At 33.7% G+C, this 22,546-nt stretch overlaps 1 protein-coding gene across 2 annotated transcripts in view; it reads left to right on the forward strand.

Moving 5' to 3' along the window:
• The window catches only part of CSMD3 (CUB and Sushi multiple domains 3), a 1,267,615-nt gene that overhangs the window by 1,131,101 nt on the left and 113,968 nt on the right, over positions 1 to 22,546 (forward strand). For both annotated transcript variants that reach the window (XM_062189471.1, XM_062189472.1), the window contains 6 exons: positions 1,253 to 1,322; positions 7,410 to 7,526; positions 13,065 to 13,274; positions 16,834 to 17,022; positions 17,832 to 18,009; positions 18,979 to 19,124. In XM_062189471.1, the coding sequence (XP_062045455.1) occupies positions 1,253 to 1,322; positions 7,410 to 7,526; positions 13,065 to 13,274; positions 16,834 to 17,022; positions 17,832 to 18,009; positions 18,979 to 19,124 (910 nt within the window). The remainder of the gene's footprint in view (positions 1 to 1,252; positions 1,323 to 7,409; positions 7,527 to 13,064; positions 13,275 to 16,833; positions 17,023 to 17,831; positions 18,010 to 18,978; positions 19,125 to 22,546) is intronic.

The raw sequence follows: 22,546 nt of genomic DNA on the forward strand, positions 1-22,546 counted from the left end.
ATTCTGTTTATGTATCTTATATTGATCCTCTTTTGAAGGTCTTGTTTTGGGGAGAGGGATTCAGGTTTATGATCTCATATAATCTCCCTAAAATACAGATCCATTAAGAAATTAGGGAAAAAATGAGGAACTATTTCACATGGTAAAAAGAAAATTCATGGAAGAATCAAAATTCAAAATTAATAATTTTTAGCCTTGAAATTATTAGTCTCAGAAGTATAATTAGATCTTTTTGAATTTTGTACTTCAATATAAAACGTAATGTACTTTGACTTATTTTTATGAAAGATATTTGCAGTGATTATACATTTAATCTCTCTCACCTTTAATACTAACAGCGATTTATTGTAGACAACACTGTATATGACTCTTTCACTTATAATATCAATGTAGAACATGTCTTAATAAAAATATTAAAGCCATGTATGGTTATTTTCTTAGATTTATATCTATGAGATGCATAAAATCTCTTCTGTTTATATTTTAAAATTTAAGAAAGAACTGGGTTTGTAATATAAAAATCTTACTTTCCTACCAGAATCCTTTTCTTATATTTTATTTTTTGTCACATGTATGTATAATAACGTTTCTTATTGTAAGTCATATTAAGCTTTCCAGTAAAAGAGAAGGATGTACTTTTCTCTGAAGGGAGGAGAGAACTTCCACTTTGTTTATGGCCATGTCCAAATACTGATGGAGTTTATGGTCACAAAAGGTTTCCATAGCCTTGGCAGCCCATGGCAAGAGCCTTGGGTGATTACTGACGTCATAAATAAGAGCATTAATTGTTAAAGGAACAACAAAAGTCACTGTGCACTTCCTCTCCATGTAGGACCTCCGTCCTTAATGAGTTATACTATGAGAATTAACTGCAAATCTTGCTCTCAAACTATACTTTATATGTTGTGTGTGTGGGTGGGTGTAAACTATTGAAATCTGTACTTAACATAGAGTTGGTCCTCTGTATATAAAATCAAACTAAAAATGAACCATAATGAAGAAGGGGATGGAAGAGGGAGTAGGAGATAGGATGGGAGTCGGGATGGGAGGGTGGGTATGGGGGAAAGACCCACTATATTCCTAAAGTTGTACCTATGAAAAATGTATTCATTAAATGAAAGCTTTTAAAAAAGTGTATTTCAATGTGACAATACATATTTAAGCTTATTTTAATGAAAATTATTCATTATGCCTTGTTTAATTTAAACTTTTTGTAAATGTCTACTGAATTGCAATAATCTTGTTCACATAGGGCCATTCTCACATTACATGTATGCCTGGACCAGTAAGACGATGGAATTATCCAATCCCAATTTGTTTGGGTAAGTTAAAACAACTATAAATAATGTATAAGTCTAATCAAGTTCTAAAGATACATCCTATATTATCATTTTGTTATAATTGTTGAGCAAGACAAAATCTACTTAGTAAAGAATAAAAAAAAGATGTGTTTGTTTGTGCTGATTGGACTGTGATCTGGGAGACAACAAAATTAAGGCAGCCTTGATCATGTGCTCTGAAGTTTGACAAAATGGTTCTGGTTTCACAGGCCACACTGTAAGAGGAGCTGTTAATTATATCTCCTGTTTGTCAGAAATTATGATTGCTACAGCAGAGGTCAAATTGATTACTTAGAAGGGGATTGGACACTGAGTCAGGAAGCAGGAACCAATGTTTCACAAACAGGTGCAGAGGCTAGATTTCAATTGGGAAACACCAGTTTGACCCTGTTCATAATGTCTGCATGTACCCAGAGAGCTGGTGCAAAGCTGCCCCATTCCATATTTCAGCTGCAGATCTGCCAGAGGTATGTTTGAAAAAGAGCCTCTGACTCTATTTTGAATGTCCCAAATCAGTGCTGCTCTGTTCTTGGTTTCTTCTTTGATGAATATTTTGTCTTCATCAGGTTTTATGGAAATGTTATTTTAAGATGTCTCACTTTTTTAAAAATTGTATGCATTTTTTAACATGGACAATATCAGTAGATGGCATAAAAATGCAGAAATCAGTGAAAGGTAAATTTCTTTTTTTATTACTAAGGATTTTCTCAGGGTGATATGGGGAAATACCCATAGGTCAAAAAATAAATGAATATACCATTGCTTACTATTTGGCCAGAATGAAAAACCTGAAGGCTCTCTCAAGGGAACATGGCACTCCATGAGATGTCATTCATGGTGATAGGCAGTCAAGATATGTAATATGTTTAATGCAAGCATGGGTACTGTTGCCTCTGAATTATTTCTTTCTGCTACATATATATTTTCTCTTTTCCACATTTTTGGTGCCTATATGCAACCATTAATACACTGGCCTTTATTCAGCATGAAAATTAAATATAAGGTGGATTTCTACCTTTAAAACATTCATTTATCATTTAGAGTGTGAGAAATAAAATGAATTGATGAGAATAATTTAGTGTTAAATAAAATCATTAACTATATGATGAAATTTGGAACAGTGAACTGATATTGATTGAAGTCATTGAGAAGTATAGTCATCCCATAAGGTTTACAGAATTTTGAGTCATAAATGTAATTAAGATATGTGGTTGAAGAAGATAGCTTTTTCTGGATAGGAAAAAAAAAACATAAGCAAAACAGTATGTAAAACTTACATGACTTATCATGTCTGTACAATGATTTTACTTATATTAGTCTGCTTGAGCTGATCTAACAGAATTTTCCCAAATTGGATGACTTAAAGAACAGAAATTTATTTTCCTATAGTCTGGGGAGCTGGAAGTCAAAAACCAAAGTGGCAGCAGGTGGTTTTCTTGAGACCTGTCTTGTTGGCCTATAGATGTCTACCTGAATGTTCACATGATCTTTTGATGTGCAGTCACATTCCTGGTAACTCTTTCTCAACTTCTAAGGACACCACTTCTTTTGGATTAGGACCCACCCTTATGACCTCATTCAACCTTAAGCACTTCGTTTTAGACCCTATCTTTAAATAAAGTCACATTGGCAGTTAGAGCATCAACATATGAATTTTAGGGAAACACAAATCTGTTCATGATATCTGTATACCGTGTAGACAGTTCCTCCTGGAAAGTGGTGAAAGAATAATATTTAAGAGTAGAAATATTTAGTTGGTAATGACATTGAAAACATTCAGACTTTAGATTGGGAAATTTTTTAAGGACAATTTTTTTCATGCTATAAATAATTTATAAAGGCACATTATAACAGTTTTTAAGTGCACACACACACCTGTTGTAAAAATGTTTATAACAGTTAATCATTGATTGTGAATGCAATCATTGTTGTGTGTGTGGTGTGTGTGTATGCTATTGAATATAAAAATAAGGAACAGCGCAAAGGACAAAATAAAGTTTATTATACTGATGAGAGCATGGGGAGTTTATGTATTTTGTTAGTTGCTATATCCCCAGTGCCTGGAAGAGTTATTATCTTAAACAGACATCCAATAGATATTATTTAATGAATAAGTTAATATAAATTAGTAGATATTTGAGATTCTACTGTATACATATATGGTGTAATGTATTCCTTCCTGCCATTAACTTTAAAAATTTTATGTATCATGATATGCTTTAAAAGCTTAATTTTTAAAATGGCTTCATAGCACATAACATTTTCTAATTTGTGTAGCTACTCTGTTTTTGTTATTTTCTTTTTTTTTTAAGATTTATTTTATTTATTTGAAAGAGTTACAGAGGTAGAGCCAGAGACAGATCTTCCATCTGCTGGTTTACTCCCCAGATGGCCGCAATGGCAGGAGCTTCTCCCAGGTCTCACCGGTGGGTGCAGGAGCCCAAGGACTTGGTCCATCTTCTACTGCTATCCCAGCCCACAGTAGAGAGCTGGACTGGAGGAGGAGCAACCGGGACTAAAACTGGCACCCATATGGGATGCCGGTGCTTCAGGCCCCGGCTTTAACCTGCTGTACCACAGTGCCAGCCCCAGTTTCATTTTTTTGTCTTTTATACTTTAATAATTTATGAATATTTTTCATATATCTTTATACACTTTTCTAATTAACTTTTCCTTAAGTAGATTTATTATGTAATTAGATACCAAGTATCTATGTTTAAAATTTGGATAAATATTGTCAAACTGCTTTTAGAAAGTTTTACCAATTTAAATACTATATAGTATTATTATATCTTAGTACCCTATTACTATTATCCATTATTTTAAAATGCCAACTTTTTAGGTAGATGAAGCATTACTGCATTTTGTTACATATGCATTTTCATTACATAATGTTAAGTAGGCAAGTTTAGGTGGAAGTGATATTTTAATAGAATTAAGTAATACATTTTAGTTCTATTATATAGAATAAATTAGTATGAAGCCATATTGAACACTTAGACTAATGTCCATCTATATTAAAATTTCAACTCAAGTTATAGCATTAAATAAGAGTGAACAGCACATTAAAGGCAGAGATCCTACATAATATTTTTTTAAAAATTAATTAATTTTCTATGCCATTTCCAATTTAACACCAGGTTTTTTTTTTTTTCATTTCCAATTATCTTTATATACAGAAGATCGATTCAGTATATAATTAGTAAAGATCTCATCAGTTTGTACCCACACAGAAACACAAAGTGTAAAAATACTGTTTCAGTACTAGTTATAGCATCACTGCACATTAGACAACACATTAAGGACAGATCCTCTTATTTAATGCTTATTTAATGTAAGTACTCCAACAGTATTTTTTTTTTCACTTTGTGTTGCTATATGGGGGCAAACTGTTGAAATCGTTACCTAATATATACTAAACTGATCTTTTGTATATAAAGAGAATTGAAAATGAATCATGATGTGATTGGAAGGGGAGAGGGAGCAGGAAAGGGGAGGGTTGTGGGTGGGAGGGAAGTTTTGGGAGGGGGAAGCCATTGTAACCCATAGGCTGAACTTTGGAAATTTATATTCATTAAATAAAAGTTTAATAAAAAAAATTTCAACTCAAGGAAAAACTATCACATATCAAAAACAGCATTCTTTAGGGTTTCTGTATGCTCATCTGTAAGATAAAATAATGTTTGCCTCATGCATTTACTGTGAGGATTAAGTGAGAAAATTTGTTTAAAGTGCTTAGCATTGAACCTGGAAAACACATGGCTGCTAGACTTATCATAGTAGAAAATGGCAATTAGTTAAGGATCCAATGACAAGGGGACTTTTTAAAAATGAGAATAACTTGAATCAATATTACAGTATTTAGTTAAATATTTTAAAAAGCTTAAAAGAATTCATAGATGATCCTATTTTCACTATATATATGTTTAACAGACATCTTTATGTAGAGAAAAAATACAATTAATTTGTAGGTGGTAGAATGATACAATATCTGTATTTCCTTTCTTTTTTATTTTATTCTGAAAAATAATATTGGAACATATTTGGTAGAAGACTAAAATACCTGACCATTATATCACATCATATTATAAGTAGATAGTGAACGTAAGGGGCTGATTCAGAAAATATCTTAAAATCCTAGTCATCAGGTTAAGAAGGTTCCAGGTTTGTGAACTGGAAAGTAAGTAATTTGCCAGATGTGTTCATGGAAAAAAGTAAAACTCATAAGAGATGTTAAATATTAGAGAATATAACACTAAAGAATCAAAATTTTATCCCAAGGACTAAGGTTTGGCCATGTCTCTAACAAAAAGTGGAGGGGTACAGACAAGTTTCTTTGAAGCTACTGGTAACACATACAGAATTGTCACTGAAGACTTAGCAGTATGTGGAATAACAGAGAGTGAGGAGATGGACGTGAATGAAGAGCTAATAGCAGATGCTTTATTTTATATAGTCCTTCATATGTTTTTCATGGTTTCTTTTCTTCTTGGTGCATTATCTGTCTACTCTTTCCTCTCTCTCCTTTATTCTTAGATTTGGGGATTTTACTCAAAATGCTGCAATGGGCAATGCAGAATAGGAATTTCTGGTCATTTCTATAGAGATAGAGGGAAACAGAATAGGAAGAAATGAGCAGGATTGGGAAGGCAAGAAAAGGAAATATAGTCTGTGCCTTTACTCAAAGTTCAGAATAAAACAAAACAAATGTACTAAAGTGGCCCTGCCAGAATATTTTGATTGACTGAAATTTAACTCCTGAATTAATTATTAGGGTTTTTGATGAATATATGTGGAAAACAAAAATTGGGAAAAATGAATTGATGAACAGTAGTGATGTATATATATTGAAAATCATTTTGTTTTAATGATAAATTGAGAATTCAAAATGATGGAATAGTATAGAGATGTATCTTTAGAGCTCATTGAACATATCAAGTTTGACAGATAGGCTTATATCAAGGTTGACTCCAAGATTATATATACCTCCCAAGTAAAATGTGTTTGACAGACAATTTATTCAGTTCACAATAGTAAAATTGTTTATTGAACATGATACTTAATATTGATAGTTTGTCTACTGAATTAGTCATTATGATATATAATATAGAAAGTATCTGTTGCTATTCGAAGTAGTACTAAGTGAATGAAACTGCAAGTAAGTGTTCTGTAAGGTAACTTTTGAACTCGATGTGCAATCATGAAATTTTTTAATCAGTAATTAACAGGTGTGCATATATATTCCTTTGATGAAATAATAAATGGTGTTTTTAGAGGAAAGAATGGGCATCTGAAACACAACTGTTCTGTAATGCATGTTAAAATGTTTTTTTCTAATCATGTAAAATTAAAATGGGTAATTTTCTTATAATTTTGCTTAACTCATCAGTCATGAGTCCATATACTAGAGATTCCAAAACAAGTACATTGATAAATTCTGCCTAAAATTTCTAATTTCTGTTAGTTATTTATACTTCTTGCTTTTTGCCCTGATTCTGTTGGGGCAGAATGGGGTCATATTCCAACTGTATGATATGACTTCCTTCACATGTTTTAAAAGGAAAGCAGTATTATCCTTAAAATTCCTTAATGTCTTCTCACCATGAGCGAAGAGAAGAGGGAAGGTTGTGAAGAATATTCCCTCTGGAATACAATATTTACTGATAAAGTGGATGACTTGATCTTATTCTAAATGATCTTTGGAATGATTCAAAACATTATACACACTTAAGGAAGAGATGTAAGCTACCTTCTGTGGGAAAGGGCATGTATTTATCGATTGCATTCCCTTCACATGAGCTGTTACTTGCTCAGCAATAACTGATATAACTTGTGGTTATTTTTGATGAAGGAAGTATGATGCCTTTTTGTGCTATTTGAAAAAAATTCATTGCCAATCAGTTATACTTGATTACTACCTCTTGATGAATGCGTGTTGACATTATTTAAATTTATATCAAATGGTTTTAACTTGGAGACTTGGTGAAAATTTGAAATTATTTTATTTTTTTCTACCACTGCAAATTATTTCACTTCTCTGGTTTACTTTGGATCTCTATTATTTTGCAGCTCAGTGTGGTGGTGCTATGTCAGATTTCAGTGGTGTGATCCTTAGTCCTGGTTTTCCTGGAAACTATCCTAGCAGTTTAGATTGCACATGGACAATAAAACTGCCTATAGGTTTTGGTATGTATACTAAGATCACAGGAATGAACTTTCAATGCTCATTAATATATCCTTTTAAAAGAAATATCAATGCCTAAGAAGAACTTATAAATCTTTTCAAATTACAGTGTAGTTTAGGAGTATATACAAATATGTAAATTGAGGATGGAATTTGAGTGACTTTTTTTAGCCAAGTACATTTCATCCTGAGTGCTTGTATAATTGAATATATATCAGATTTTTCTTTTTCCTCTACATTATTATATTTATTGGCAATATGTGTAACATGTTTTGCATGTATATATAATATATATATATATATATATACACACACACACATTGTGAAATGATAAAGCAAGTTAGCACGTTACCTTTTTGTGGTACACTTAAAACTTATTGTCTAAGCAATTTTCAAGACTAGATTATATTGTTATTAATTATGGTCACCATGTTGTTGAACTTATTTCTACTGCCTAACTGAAATTTTTAACCCTTTACCCAACATATCCCAGTCTCCTGACTCAGCCCCTCAAACACCCATTCTGCTCTCTGCTTCTGTGATTTTGATGTTTGCAGATTATACATAGAAGTCAGATGATGTCATATTAGTCTTTATGTGCTTGGCTTATTCCACTTAATGTCCTTTAAGTTCATTCATGTTGCTAATGACAATATTTCGTTATTTATTTATTTTTTTTTTGACAGGCAGAGTGGACAGTGAGAGAGAGAGAGAGAGACAGAGAGAAAGGTCTTCCTTTGCCCTTGGTTCACCCCCTAATGGCCGCCGCGGCCAGCGCACCTCGCTGATCCGAAGGCAGGAGCCAGGTGCTTATCCTGGTCTGCCATGGGGTGCAGGGCCCAAGCACTTGGGCCATCCTCCACTGCACTCCCTGGCCACAGCAGAGAGCTGGCCTGGAAGAGAGGCAACCGGGACAGAATCCGGTGCCCCGACAGGGACTAGAACCCGGTGTGCCGGTGCCGCAAGGCGGAGGATTAGCCTAGTGATCCACAGCGCTGGCCAATATTTCGTTATTTTTTAAACTTGAATACTATTCTATTGTATATACAAAAAGTATCTTCAAAATGTTTGTGGAAAGTGTATATTAGGAAAATAAAACATGTATTTTAATAATACCTAACTTAAATTTTATTTAATTTAAATATATAATTTAAAATAATTTAAAATTACCTTTTCATCAAAATAAATTTATCTCGTAATTCCAATTTCCTAATAACACTTTGTATTTATGCCACATTTTTTTTTAGTCATTCACCTATTGTTGGACACTTAAATTGATTCCATATCTTGGTTATTGTGAATAGTACTATAGTGATTATGAGAGAACAGATATTTCTTTGACATACTGATTTCTCTTCATTTGGATATATACCTAGTAGTAGGATTGCTGGAAAATACGGTAGATATATTTGAATACAATCTGAATGAGATCGGTGTAGAATAGAAAAATTAAATAAAAATTTCACATATTGTAGTTTTTATAACAGTTTTCTTGTAGCTATTACCAATTAATATATAGATACTTTCTGATAATCTGTTGAATATACTATTTTCTTTGTTGGAAAGCTATATTTTATATTTGAAAAGTGATACACATTTTCTATCTTAGGTTTAAACATATACACACCTGATAGTTTTCTGATTCTAATAATACCTGGTGGTTTAGATTTGTTTTATTTGTGTGTGTGTGTGTGTGTCTGTGTGTTTGACAGGCAGAGTGGACAGTGAGAGTGAAAGAGAGAAAGGTCTTCCTTTTCCATTGGTTCACCCTCAAATGGCCGCCGTGGCCAGCGCCCTGTGGCCTGTGCACTGCGCCGATCCGAAGGCAGGAGCCAGGTGTTTCTCCTGGTCTCCCATGGGGTGCAGGGCCCAAGCACCTGGGCCATCCTCCACTGCACTCCTGGGCCACAGCAGAGAGCTGGCCTGGAAGAGGAACAACCGGGACAGGATCGGTGCCCCGACCAGGACTAGAACCCGCTGCACCGGTACCGCAAGGCAGAGGATTAGCCTATTGAGCCGCGGCGCTGGCAGATTTGTTTTATTATATAAACATTACATTTAGTAAATTCTTTTGACCTTTATATCACTAATGCATTTTCATCCAGCCTTTTCAGATACCATTAGTCTGTAAATTAATTAAATGAAGTACTATGTTGAAAGTAGACTTGTTTATTAGATTACAGAGTGTAGGACTAATAGACACTTTGAAGCACAAACTAGGTGGATTTAGAACAATTAAGAAATTCTGGACTATTTGATTCATTAAGGACTAAGCATAGGCACCTCAATATCCAAGAAGCCTCTAAGGCCTCAGATTGTCAATATATTTAATTGTTCCACAGAAATTAACAGATAATTCGATTTTCACAATTTTTTTGCTGTGTACATATATTCAGTATGTGTTATACCATGGTAGATCTAGGAAAAATATGTATAGTAAAACAGATTTTGGACTTTGTCCTGGATAAGTTATGGTCACATTGAAGAGACAGAGTCAAATATGCTATTATGATATAGCACAACAAGTGATCATTATGATTTAGTATGAGAAGATTTTAGGTACACTCCAGTTTAGGAAACATAGAAAAGTATTGCCAGAGGGCAGTGCATTTCTGTGGCTTTACAAGCAGAGATGAGTCAGCCCAGCAAAGCAGACAAGTCTATAGGGTGCCTAAAAAAATTCTAGGTAGAGTGGGAAAGATGTGGATAAGAAAACTACAGATTCAGTAAGCCTGAGCACTGTGTGGCAGACTGTGGATTTAAAATAATAGGAGGCCATTGAGAGAAGAATGCTTGGGGAACATTCTTTTTTTTTTTTTTTTTTTTTTTTTGACAGGCAGAGTGGATAGTGTGAGAGAGAGAGAGAGACAGAGAGAAAGGTCTTCCTTTGCCCTTGGTTCACCCCCCAAATGGCCGCTGCGGCCAGCGCATTGTGCTGATCCGAAGCCAGGAGCCAGGTGCTTCTCCTGGTTTCCCATGCGGGTGCAGGGCCTAAGCACTTGGGCCATCCTCCACTGCCTTCCCGGGCCATAGCAGAGAGCTGGCCTGGAAGGGGGGCAACCGGGATAGAATCCGGCACCCCAACCGGGACTAGAACCCGGTGTGCCGGCGCCGCAAGGCGGAGGATTAGCCTGTTACGCCACGGTGCCGGCCCGCTTGGGGAACATTCTAATGAGGGTCATTTTGTCTACAAGATGGAAATCCACTGATAGAAAGAGAACACTGATATAAATGAATAATGATTTTGAACCAGGATAGGGTACTTTTTAAGTGTTTTACTAGCTTCTAATGAAGCCTCATCCAATGCTAGCTCTGGAGCCAAATGAGTTTCTTTAAAATAAATTATTAAAAATATTTTCAACATTTTAATATAACATCATCTTCAGTTTACCTCTTTCAAATACTTCCTTATGTATTATTATTTAAAAAAATTTTTTTTTACTTTCAGTTTATTTGAAAGACAGAGAGACACAAAAAAGAAAACAGAGACAAACAGAGAAAGATTTTCCATCAGCTAGTTCAGTCTTCAAATACTTGCAACAGACCGGACAGGGCCAAGTCCCAGTTGGGAACCCTAATTCAATTCAAGTCTCACATGTTGGTGGTAGGGACATAATTTCTTTTCTTTCTTTTTTTTTTTTTTTTTCTTTTTTTTTTTTTTTTTTTTTTTTTGACAGGCAGAGTGGATAGTGAGGGAGAGAGATAGAGAGAAAGGTCTTCCTTTTTGCCATTGGTTCACCCTCCAATGGCTGCTGTGGCCAGCGCATCGTGCTGATCCGAAGCCAGGAGCCAGGCGCTTCTCCTGGTCTCCCATACGGGTGCAGGGCCCAAGGACTTGGGCCATCCTCCACTGCCTTCCCGGGCCATAGCAGAGAGCTGGCCTGGAAGAGGGACAACTGGGACAGAATCCGGCGCCCCAACTGGGACTAGAACCCGGTGTGCCGGCGCCGCAAGGCGGAGGATTAGCCTGTTAAGCCACGGCGCCAGCCGGGACATAATTTCTTGAGCCATTATCTCCTGGCTCCCAAGATTCACATTAGAAGAAAGATGGATAGGAAGCAGTGGACCTCAGATTTAAACTAAGATCTCAGATATGGGATACAGACCTCCCAAGAATTGTCTTTAGCTCCTCCACCAAATGCCTGCCCCATTTGCTTCATTTAAACAAACAAAAAAACAGGTTTATTAAACACTGAAAGAATAATAATTTTGAAATAAAAACATAAGTCACTGTTTCTTATTTGTTGATATTTAAATAATCTCGGTTTTCTTTTAGTTTTGGTTAATTTTACAATGTTAATTCTAGGATATTTGAACAAGTAATTAATAATTTTTGAAAGAAAAACAAATACATCTCAACATTCAAGTATTTTTTCAGATGTCTATCCTGCCAATTATACATAAGATAATTTGTGGAAAGAGGACTCGAGAAATTTTAAGTAAACTATAACACATTCTGGGGGCTTGCATATGGAAGTAGCATTTCCAAAGTATCTAGGAAATTATTTCAAAGCATATTATTACTATGTCCCAAAGTAATTTTTGTCCACAAAACTCTTTTTATCATTTAGAAATAGAATATCTCTTGGGATCTCCAGTATAATTATTAATAATAAAAGCTTAATAGAGTACCCGAGTTTGAGTTTCTGGTCTGCTCGCTCATTGTGTAAACTTGGCATACTATTGTGCTTCTCCATTTCACAGTTTCCTCCTTATTCTCATGAGTAACTATGAACTTTAAATAAGTGATCATTTATAAACCAGTTAACATAGTGTCTAGTCAAAGGAAAACAATAAGTGTCTGCTTATATTTATAATTTGGGGAATGGTAGTGGTAAGAAAGACATCAAATTACTAAAACTGAGTATTGAGTGAATTAGGCAAATGTGCATTAATTAGGGTTTCATATTACTTTCTCCATTCCAGAGATATTTCATTATTTCATTTCAGTTATGTTTATGAAGACATTGAGCTTATAACTCGATTTTAATTCCATTCAATAGAATTCTGACATAGAAAATACTAAAAGAGCACATATGTAAATTGAATACATCTAAGTTATATTTTTGAGGAGTTAATGTATTTCTTATAAATGAATAACTCACATGTTATGCCATTGTGGAACCTGATTATATTAAATATAAAATATTGTGATCATTTTTTACCTCAAACTGCTTTCTACATAATACCATATATCATGGCTTTTTATCTTTAAAAATGCTTTATCTAACTAATGGCATTAAAGAATGAGAAATCAATTTCTTAATGAGTTTTGACATGGTTACATTATAATACACAAAAGATTTTTTTTTCTTGTAACAAATGATGGAGATTTGAGAGCAGTGTTCCTTCATGTTGTCACTTAGCAAAGTTAATTGTACCGGGCAGATAGTAAAGGCATGACCCAGATCTTGAGATCTTAAGAATGTGACCGTGACCCAAACTGGAACATATCTAAGTACAGTATATGATTGTGCATGTGTTCATGTTGAATTTAATCAAAGAATAAAGCAGTATTATGTCTATATTTTGTTATTTAGGTGTACATCTTCAGTTTGTAAACTTTTCTACAGAAACAATACATGACTACTTGGAAGTAAGAAGTGGTTCTTCGGAAACTAGTACTGTTATTGGCCGGCTTAGTGGTCCTCAAATACCATCTTCATTGTTTAGCACAACCCATGAAACCAGTTTGTATTTTCACAGTGACTATTCACAAAACAAGCAAGGATTTCACATTGTATACCAAGGTAAGAATGATAATAAAAGTAAAAGCATATTTAATCCCAAATCAGCTATTAAAAATCTTTAAGTATTTTCTATATTCTGTTTTAGAAAGAGAAAGGAACATAAACCAAGGCAAACTTCAATTAGGAAGATTTGTTTTTAATCAACACAAATCTCAAGCAATTATAACAATAGAATATTATCTTTCTGAGACCCTCGAAAATCATATTCATGAAGAAAAAACTGGGTTAGCCTTAAATCATACATAGTTAAATTAAGCTTGGCAAAACAGTTAAGCAAATCTGGGTATCAAAGATTATCTTTGCTTTCATATTTAATTGAATATACTTTTAAAAGTCATTTTATGATACCTGTATATTATATTTAGATGCTTTTTTTACATTACTGATAGAAAATAATATGACATTCCTTGATTTTATTCTACTGCTTTAGGTTATAAATATGATGTTCATCATGTTATATTATACCTCTCACTCATGTAAAATTGCTACATGACCTAGTGTGTTTGATTGCAGAGTTTGGACACAAGTAGAGCTTGGTTCAATTGCTGATTCTCCTAATTCAATCTAAAGAAGTCTAGGCTTCATTTATTCTTCTTTTTAAATGATTTAATTCTGGTACCTACCAGATAAGTTGTGTTAAATTCTGTGTAATAAAAACGCATGTAAATATATCTCAATGATGCAGATTACTGTTACTATTTAGTACATTTTAGCTATTATATTGCTTCAGAATTTAAAAGTCCAAATTCTATTAAAATTAAATATTTAAAGTTATGATATTTTTACATGCTGTGCTTCTACAGATTAAAATTTTTAGTTAAAGTAACTTACAATTTTATTATATTTCTGCATTAATTACTGGCACTGTTAAGTATGTGCAGTTTTTGGATGTGAGCACTGTGAGAACTGGGATTTTTGATATATCTTAAGTGCCTAGAAATATAGGAACACAAGGAAAATTTGTCAAAATTACCTACCCAAAAGGAAATTTGAGAGTAGTATAAATAGAGACTATAAACACTAAACTGTATGGATCTAAAATAATTATAATTTGTGTTACACATGCATACATAATTTAAGGATGCTGCATTGCACATCATCCTCTCCATTAACTAGGAATCATTTCAACCATCCTTCATTACAGACTTAGCCATGATCTGAGGAAATTAATTATTTTAAAAATGACTGGGTAAACGATTGAGTTTCTCTCTTCTTGTGGCCAGAAGGCTCAGAACCATATTTGTGTTATACTCTAGAAAGTGCATAAGTCCTTATGCTAAGCTCTTTGGTATTCATCTTAAATCTGGCTTTCATCATTTTGTTTTCTGTTTTCACGTTTCATCTGCCTCTCAAAATGTTATAGTGTGAATGATATAAAGCCAGAATTTGAATATTATTAACTATTTTAAGCTAATGAATTCTTAAAATCAATTATTGATGCAGTGTTGATAATATAATATTAAAATTATTGACATGAGCCTTAATGCATTATGCAGGTATTCAAAAATTTGGTGGAAAATGCATATTATGAAATAGCTATGCATGTATTTTAAAATTTTTCTGCTGAAAATTAAACACTTGATTGTATTTTCCCACAAGCTTTTTAAAATATTCTCATGCAATTATGACTAGATAATATTTGTGAATTACATTGAGTTTTAAAGCTATTCATTTTACTGCATTTATATTATTGGGCAATTTAATAGAACAGCCTACTTTATATGGTTTGAAAGAACTGAAAATTGAAAGGGTCTATTTAAAAGAAAAACATGTTCTAACTCTTAATGATCAAATAATATACATTTACCTTGAACTGGAAGGAAAATTTTTTAGGTTTTGATATGTTCTTTGAATGAGTACTAATTACAATGCAAAAAATTAAGAGTGTAAGCACTTAATGCTTTGGAATAATTTTCTCCTTAATTCGAAATCTGTAGCCATAAAAATTGAAGTTATATTTTAATAAACAATTGAGTGGTTTATTCCACATCAAGTATAATTTTAGGGGAGGATTGGGTTATTATAGAATATTAATGGTCAGTTAGAAAATACTCTTTGGGGGCTGAAGTTGTGGCGCAGTGAATTAGAGCCCCGGCCTGCAGCACCAGCATCCTATATAGACGCTGGTTCAAGTCCCAGCTGCTACACTTCTGATCCAGCTTCCTGCTGGTGTGCCTGAGAAAGCAGTGGAGGATTGTAGGAATCCTTTGGCCCTTGTGCCCATGGTGGGGACCTGGAGGAAGTGCCTGGCTCCTGGCTTTGGATTGGCTCAGCTACAGCTTTGGCAGCCACCTGAGGAGTAAACAGACAGATGGAGGAACTTTCTCTTTCTGTCTATACCTTTCTCTTAACTCTGTCTTTCAAATAATAAAAATAAATATTTTTTTAAGAAAGTAGTCTTTGGGGGTGGCACTGTGACATATCAGGTAAAGCCATTGTCTGCGGTGTTCACATCCTATAAGGTGTAGGTTCAAGTCCCTTCTGCTCCACTTCCAATCCAGCTCCATGCTAATACACCTGGGAAAGCAGCAGAGGATGGCCCAAGTGCTTGGGCCCCTGCACCCACAATGAGTACCCAGAGGAAACTCTGGGCTCCTGGCTTTGAACTGGCCCAACTCTGGCAGTTGTAGCCATTTGGGGATTGAATCAGTGAATGGAAGATCTATCTGTCTCTCCCTCTCTCTCTGTAGCTCTTTCAAATTAAAAAAAAAAAAAATCTTTATTGGAAAAAACTCTTTAATTACTATAAATTATATTGTATTAATTCATATACAATTTTGAGCTTCTTAATTATAACATTCCAAATATTTATATGAATATATATCCTTTTCATAGGTTCAAAATTCACTTAACAATGTTTATTAAATACCTAACTGTATGAAAGGCAACTGGGCAAGGCTTTGGAATATAATGATAAGCACATCAAGCAGAGATTTGATATCATATATCATGTAGAACCACATAAGCAGTAGAAAAAAATAAATAGGCATTTATACTGTAATGCCAAAAATATCACAATAACTGAATTAAGATGTTTATTTTATATTATAAGATATGTTTTCTTAGTACATTATTTCACTAAATGACTTTGGAGAACCTCAACAGAGGGAAATCATGGTTTGTTTGTTTCTTTTAGAGAAACAAATTAGTAAAATATGTAAAAAGATTAAGAATTGGGCTTATTTTATTTTTTGTACTTGCAAAATAGCAAGGAAACAATTTCATTCGAGTAAGGAAATCAGCATATATTTGATGAAAATTCTGCTTATAAGAGGAATTTACATTCTCATTAAAATTTCTAATTTAAATAAGCTACACAAGTGTACGAAGAGACCAGATGCACTTTTATGAATAGTAGTAATGTTGCAAATATGAAAATTCTTGCATGAGAAGAAAATCATATCAAACTGTGATTGACATCATTTATCATAACAAGGATTACTAGTTATAGCTAAGTACAAGCAACACCTCATCTATTGGGAAGTTCAAATAATGTCTAACTGTGATTTCTGCAATTCAGAAGGCAAAAACATCTTTCTTTTCTTCTTTTTTTTTCCAGCCTATCAGTTGCAAAGTTGTCCTGATCCACGCCCATTTCGAAATGGTTTTGTAATTGGCAATGATTTTACTGTGGGTCAAACCATTTCATTTGAATGTTTCCCGGGATACACATTAATTGGAAATTCAGCTCTCACATGCCTTCATGGAGTCAGTCGTAATTGGAATCATCCACTTCCAAGGTGTGAAGGTATGTTAACTTGAAGCTATTTTTTAAGTGACATCATCTATGATTAATAACTCTTGTTTTGAAGCTTTTCCAATGGTATGCTTACTACTGGGAATATAGAGTCTCTCTCTCTCTATCTCTCTCTCAGCTGAGGTATTAATTTTAAAAAATGAATTCTATATCTACATAATGGATAACTGATTTTTATTATTATTGGCAGGAATCTTAACCCTCTCCACTGGGGAAGAAAATATATTTAATACTTTAGAGCTCCTCTTACATTTCTGTAGGAGTCGGGGGTTGCACACACACACACATACACACACACATATGCTTATGTAGTTACTACTCATTTTTATAGTAACTAATCCAGATACTGCTACTGAATTTGGAGTTTCTTTCCTCTATGAAATGCTTTTAAATAAAAAGGCCTTGGATCATTTTTGGATCCTTTTATAAGGATCTCTCTCGCTCACTCTCTCTCTCTCTCTCTTTTTTTTTTTTCTCTCTCTCTCCTATCTCTATGTTAAATAAAGGGTAAACAATATTTGCATTGATATAAAATATTTGAATAAAGAGAAGGCCATGTAATTTGTAAATCTAGTGGTAATAAAAATAAAAACTAGGTGACATACTTCATATGGAAAAATAAATCAAAGTTGATTGTATTTTGGGATTCATTATCAACTTTATTTTATATATCAACTGAAGTAAAAACAGAACCCAGATGTATTTCATACTACTTAAGAGTTATAAGGCCTTTGTTATTTTCTTTATCATCAGTATATTGTAATTATTTTTTACATTTTTTGACTTTTTTTTTTCTTCAGCTCTCTGTGGTGGGAATATAACTGCAATGAATGGCACCATTTATTCTCCTGGTTATCCTGATGAATATCCAAACTTTCAAGATTGTTTCTGGCTTGTAAGAGTGCCTCCTGGGAATGGAATCTACATCAATTTTACTGTCCTTCAAACTGAACCAATCTATGATTTTATTACTGTATGGTAAGCCAGGACCATTGTTAATGGTTGATTCAACTGTATATGACACTGAAAAAAGGTAGGAAAGAAAATATGCCAAATCATGTTATGAATTTCCATGTGATTTTTGGAGTGGAGTAACAGGGTGACAGTATATGTACTGCAGAAGGAGACAAACAGGAGGAACAGGTTTTGGCCTAAATACCCCATGAAGTTACTAAACATAGTAGAGCCAAATCTTCTGCAGTGAAAATAAAATTTCAAGTTGTTATTAAGTTAATATGCTAAAACAGTGAATTAGTCAAGTAAGTTTACAATAAGAAAGTTCTCATTTACAAAAACTGCATTATATAAGAGAATTAATGTAGCATTTAATATAATAATTATTATCAAAATGTTATAAAGTATTAATGGAAAATGAAATTAAAACATGCTTATTATGATGAAAAAAGTTTGAAATCCAGTCTCGAGTTTTTCTTAATATATAATTTCGATTAACTTTTTGAAAATCTTTGTATTTTATCTTGTTTATTTAAATATCTTTATTTTAAAATATGAAGAAAATGTCTGAATTAATAAATTACAGTTCAATTAAATTATTTTATAAATTTTGAAATTTTTTCTAATGTGAACAGTCTGTAATTCTCAAGATACTTGCTGAAGAAAATGAAAGGACAAACCTCATTTAAGAACATTTAACAGAATGAATCTTGATCAAAGCCAAAGACAATTTGTTCATTAAATCTAATATGGGTATATTTCATTTATGTAAATGTGTGATCTATGTTTATATTTTATGTCTTATAGTATATTATCAGCCATACAGACATAAAATACCCATTTGATTTATCATTCTTGGTCATTTCATCTATTTGCATTTATTATCTATATATTATAAAAGTATATAAATGCAATGCTTTCATTAAATTTGGTGTAAAAATCTCTAAAAACATCAATTTCAATCTTTCCTCTTTCCCCACCCCTATGTAATAGGGATGGACCAGACCAAAACTCACCTCAGATCGGTCAATTCAGTGGTAATACTGCACTGGAATCTGTCTACAGCACTTCAAATCAGATTCTAATCAAATTCCACAGTGATTTCACCACAAGTGGCTTTTTTGTGCTCAGTTATCATGGTTGGTATTATCTATGAGTTTCTATTTTATTTGTTTAAATTGCCCTGGAAAAATTGAATGCAGTATATATTTAAGCAATGATTTAAAAAGTATTAAAATTTGACTCATTTTTCATCACTGTGACTGTAGCGTTTCAAATACATTTACGTGCAAAGGATGACCTCTGCTAAGTAGTTAGAAACATTAAAATGTGAGCAAATGGATATGAGAAATAAATCAATCAGTAATTACCTAGTGGAAAATAATCACTTTTGCATGGAAACTAATAAAAGAGAGCCAGCTGTTCATATTTTATTGCATATAATTTTGAGGCATCAATAGACTTTTTCTTTGCAAAATGTTTAATCTATTCAACCTGCTGTGAATCTTTCTAAAATTAGCATCAAATATCTTTATGCTTTGAATTACATTACTCATTCATTTCTACCCTTGTTTCTAAACTGTATCTATTCTAGAATATTATATTTTAAGTGTCTATAATAGATCATTAAGTTTATAGCTTTTATTCTGTAGAATAATTTATGAAGAATATGAATTCTATTTTTTGTATAAAATTGTTTCTAGTGCTGTCTTAATGTTAACCTTTGAAAAGACATTCAGAGAGTACTACAGAGATTGTTTGATTTACAAATTTTTATTTCAAATTGATTTCATGTAATTATAAGTAATAATGTTTATTTTTAATGATTAAATCCTTTTTAATATTCTGGCCACAGTCATTGAAACACATTCTGTCTCATGTAACTTTGTCAGGCAAGTACATAAATATTTCATAGAATCTGTAATCTACTAAAATGCATTTATAAAACCTATGAAAATGTGGAGGGCATTTTTTTGTCCATTAATTTCTATACAACTTCATTTTCCCCCTTTTTAACACGATGTATTAAAATATTTGCTATAAAAAGCTCTTATTCAATGAACATATGGTAAGTCAATTATTATTGTGTTCAAAGGAATTTAAAATACAGTAAGTCGAAAATAGTAGAATTGACCATAAAATATTTGAATTGCTTGACCTTAGTAGTTATGAACCAGTTAGAGGGTATATAAATAATGTCCTCATCATCATGCACATGGGCAACAGAGCTGCAGATGTGCTCTGGCACTGCCAGTTAGAAAATGGGGCATTAGATTAGAACATTTATTTTAGATTGCTATTTCTTTAGTCACTCATTTTTCTTTCCTACTGAATTGATCATTGATGCTAGCAACAAATGCATACATATCTAGGCTGTTAGAATAACATTATTACTTTTATAATCATAATCCGGAGACCAATAAATAGTCAATGAAGCCAAAAGATAAATTAATTGGTGAATTATATTATGTACATTTTTTCTCTTTGTGGATCCATGCCTAAATTTGTATCATATTGTGTCTTGCCTAAATAAGTCATAAAGAAGGGAATATTCATTGATGGACTATAAATAACGATCACATAACCCTACAGGGAGTATAATATTCTCATGAAATTTAGGATACATTTCAAAGGGGAAATATTATCAGAGGAAGGGATAGTAGTGTGTGTGTGTGTGTAGTTTTACAGAGAATACGTGGATGACAGAATGTATGAGTACATACTTGCAAAATATGAATGCATATTTACAATCATGTATGTGAATGTATGCACATATTACCACTCCAAAAATATGTTTCCCTTGACTTTTTAATTGTTTTTTGAGATATGTATGATATAAACTGCCTTAAGAATGAAGCAGATCAAATATTCAGTTAGCCCTTATTTTTCCAGTTGACCCGGGACATGGTGCCCTTCCATCTCATCTTCCCTCATTGTGAACCCACCTGGTAGTGCTGCTGAAAGAATTAGATGACATATTGGATGTTCAGAATTTATTCCCATCGTTGGCATATGTTAGATTCAGCCCTATGAACTTGTTGGGCAAAAAGTGCTAAATATTGACAATTTTGTATAGTTCAAATGAGAAATACTGTCATCATCACTATTATCAGCATTAAATTGATGATGTCATGATAATTGAAGATAATAGATAATATGGAGTTAACATAGTGCCTAACAGACTACATTTTTCAGTAGATGCATCCTTACCATATATCATCTCATTTGTTAGATTTTCATTTAGAGCATTTATTTTTATTGTTGTATTATACTTTGAATTAATTCCTAGGGCCTACTGAAATGTAATATTTGAACCAATAGCTATGAGAATTTTACACAAAACTTAAACTTGAAGTTTGAGGATGTAGCTAGTATTTATGTTAATAATTTACTGATAACTTTACATTCTAGGCCGGCGCCGTGGCTTAACAGGCTAATCCTCCGCCTTGCGGCACCGGCACACCGGGTTCTAGTCCCGGTTGGGGCGCCGGATTCTATCCCGGTTGCCCCTCTTCCAGGCCAGCTCTCTGCTATGGCCCGGGAAGGCAGTGGAGGATGGCCCGGGTCCTTGGGCCTTGTGCCCGCATGGGAGACCAGGAGAGGCACCTGGCTCCTGGCTTCGGATCAGCACGATGCGCTGGCCGCAGCGGCCACTGGAGGGTGAACCAACGGCAAAAAGGAAGACCTTTCTCTCTGTCTCTCTCTCTCTCACTATCCACTCTGCCTGTCAAAAAAAAAAAAAAATTTACTGATAACTTTACATTCTTCTAATCCCAAAAGATGACTGTGTTGCTGATCTGCTTAGATCCTCACTTTTATTTGTAAGAATGCATAATGCCGACTAAGCCAAATTTAAAGCCACTCTGTAATCTCTGTAATCAAGTTCACTGAATCTTACTGCCTGGTCCCTACTCAACTCCAGTGAGGTTGGTTTTCTCATTGCCTCCTGAGCTTCTATTCCTAAATCATAAAGTCAGCTCCTTGTTAATACTATTGGTAACTTCCTCATCTTCAGTTATTCAAGTGTCCATAGATTAAGTCCTATTTCCCTTACTTCTTGGCAATTTAAATTCATAGTGCTCAATACCATTTTTCTATGATTGTATTTACTCTTTTTACCAAACCTTTTTATTTTATTTTATTTTATTTTTTTTATTTTTTGACAGGCAGAGTGGACAGGGAGAGAGAGAGACAGAGAGAAAAGTCTTCCTTTGCCGCTGGTTCACCTTCCAATGGCCACCGCGGCTGGCGTGCCGCGCTGATCCGAAGGCAGGAGCCAGGTGCTTATCCTGGTCTGCCATGGGGTGCAGGGCCCAAGCACTTGGGCCATCCTCCACTGCACTCCCTGGCCACAGCAGAGAGCTGGCCTGGAAGAGGGGCAACCGGGACAGAATCCGGTGCCCTGACTGGGACTAGAACCCCGTGTGCCGGCCTACCAAATCTTTGAGATCTTACTTATGGCATGGAATGTTGTTATGTAGCCTTATGAGTTTAACAACAGTGAGTGCTTTTTTGAAGAGACAGAATACATTTCTTCTTTTACTCCTTTTATAATTTTACT

This window comes from Lepus europaeus, chromosome 4, assembly GCF_033115175.1.
Source record: "Lepus europaeus isolate LE1 chromosome 4, mLepTim1.pri, whole genome shotgun sequence".
Lineage (NCBI taxonomy): Eukaryota > Metazoa > Chordata > Mammalia > Lagomorpha > Leporidae > Lepus > Lepus europaeus.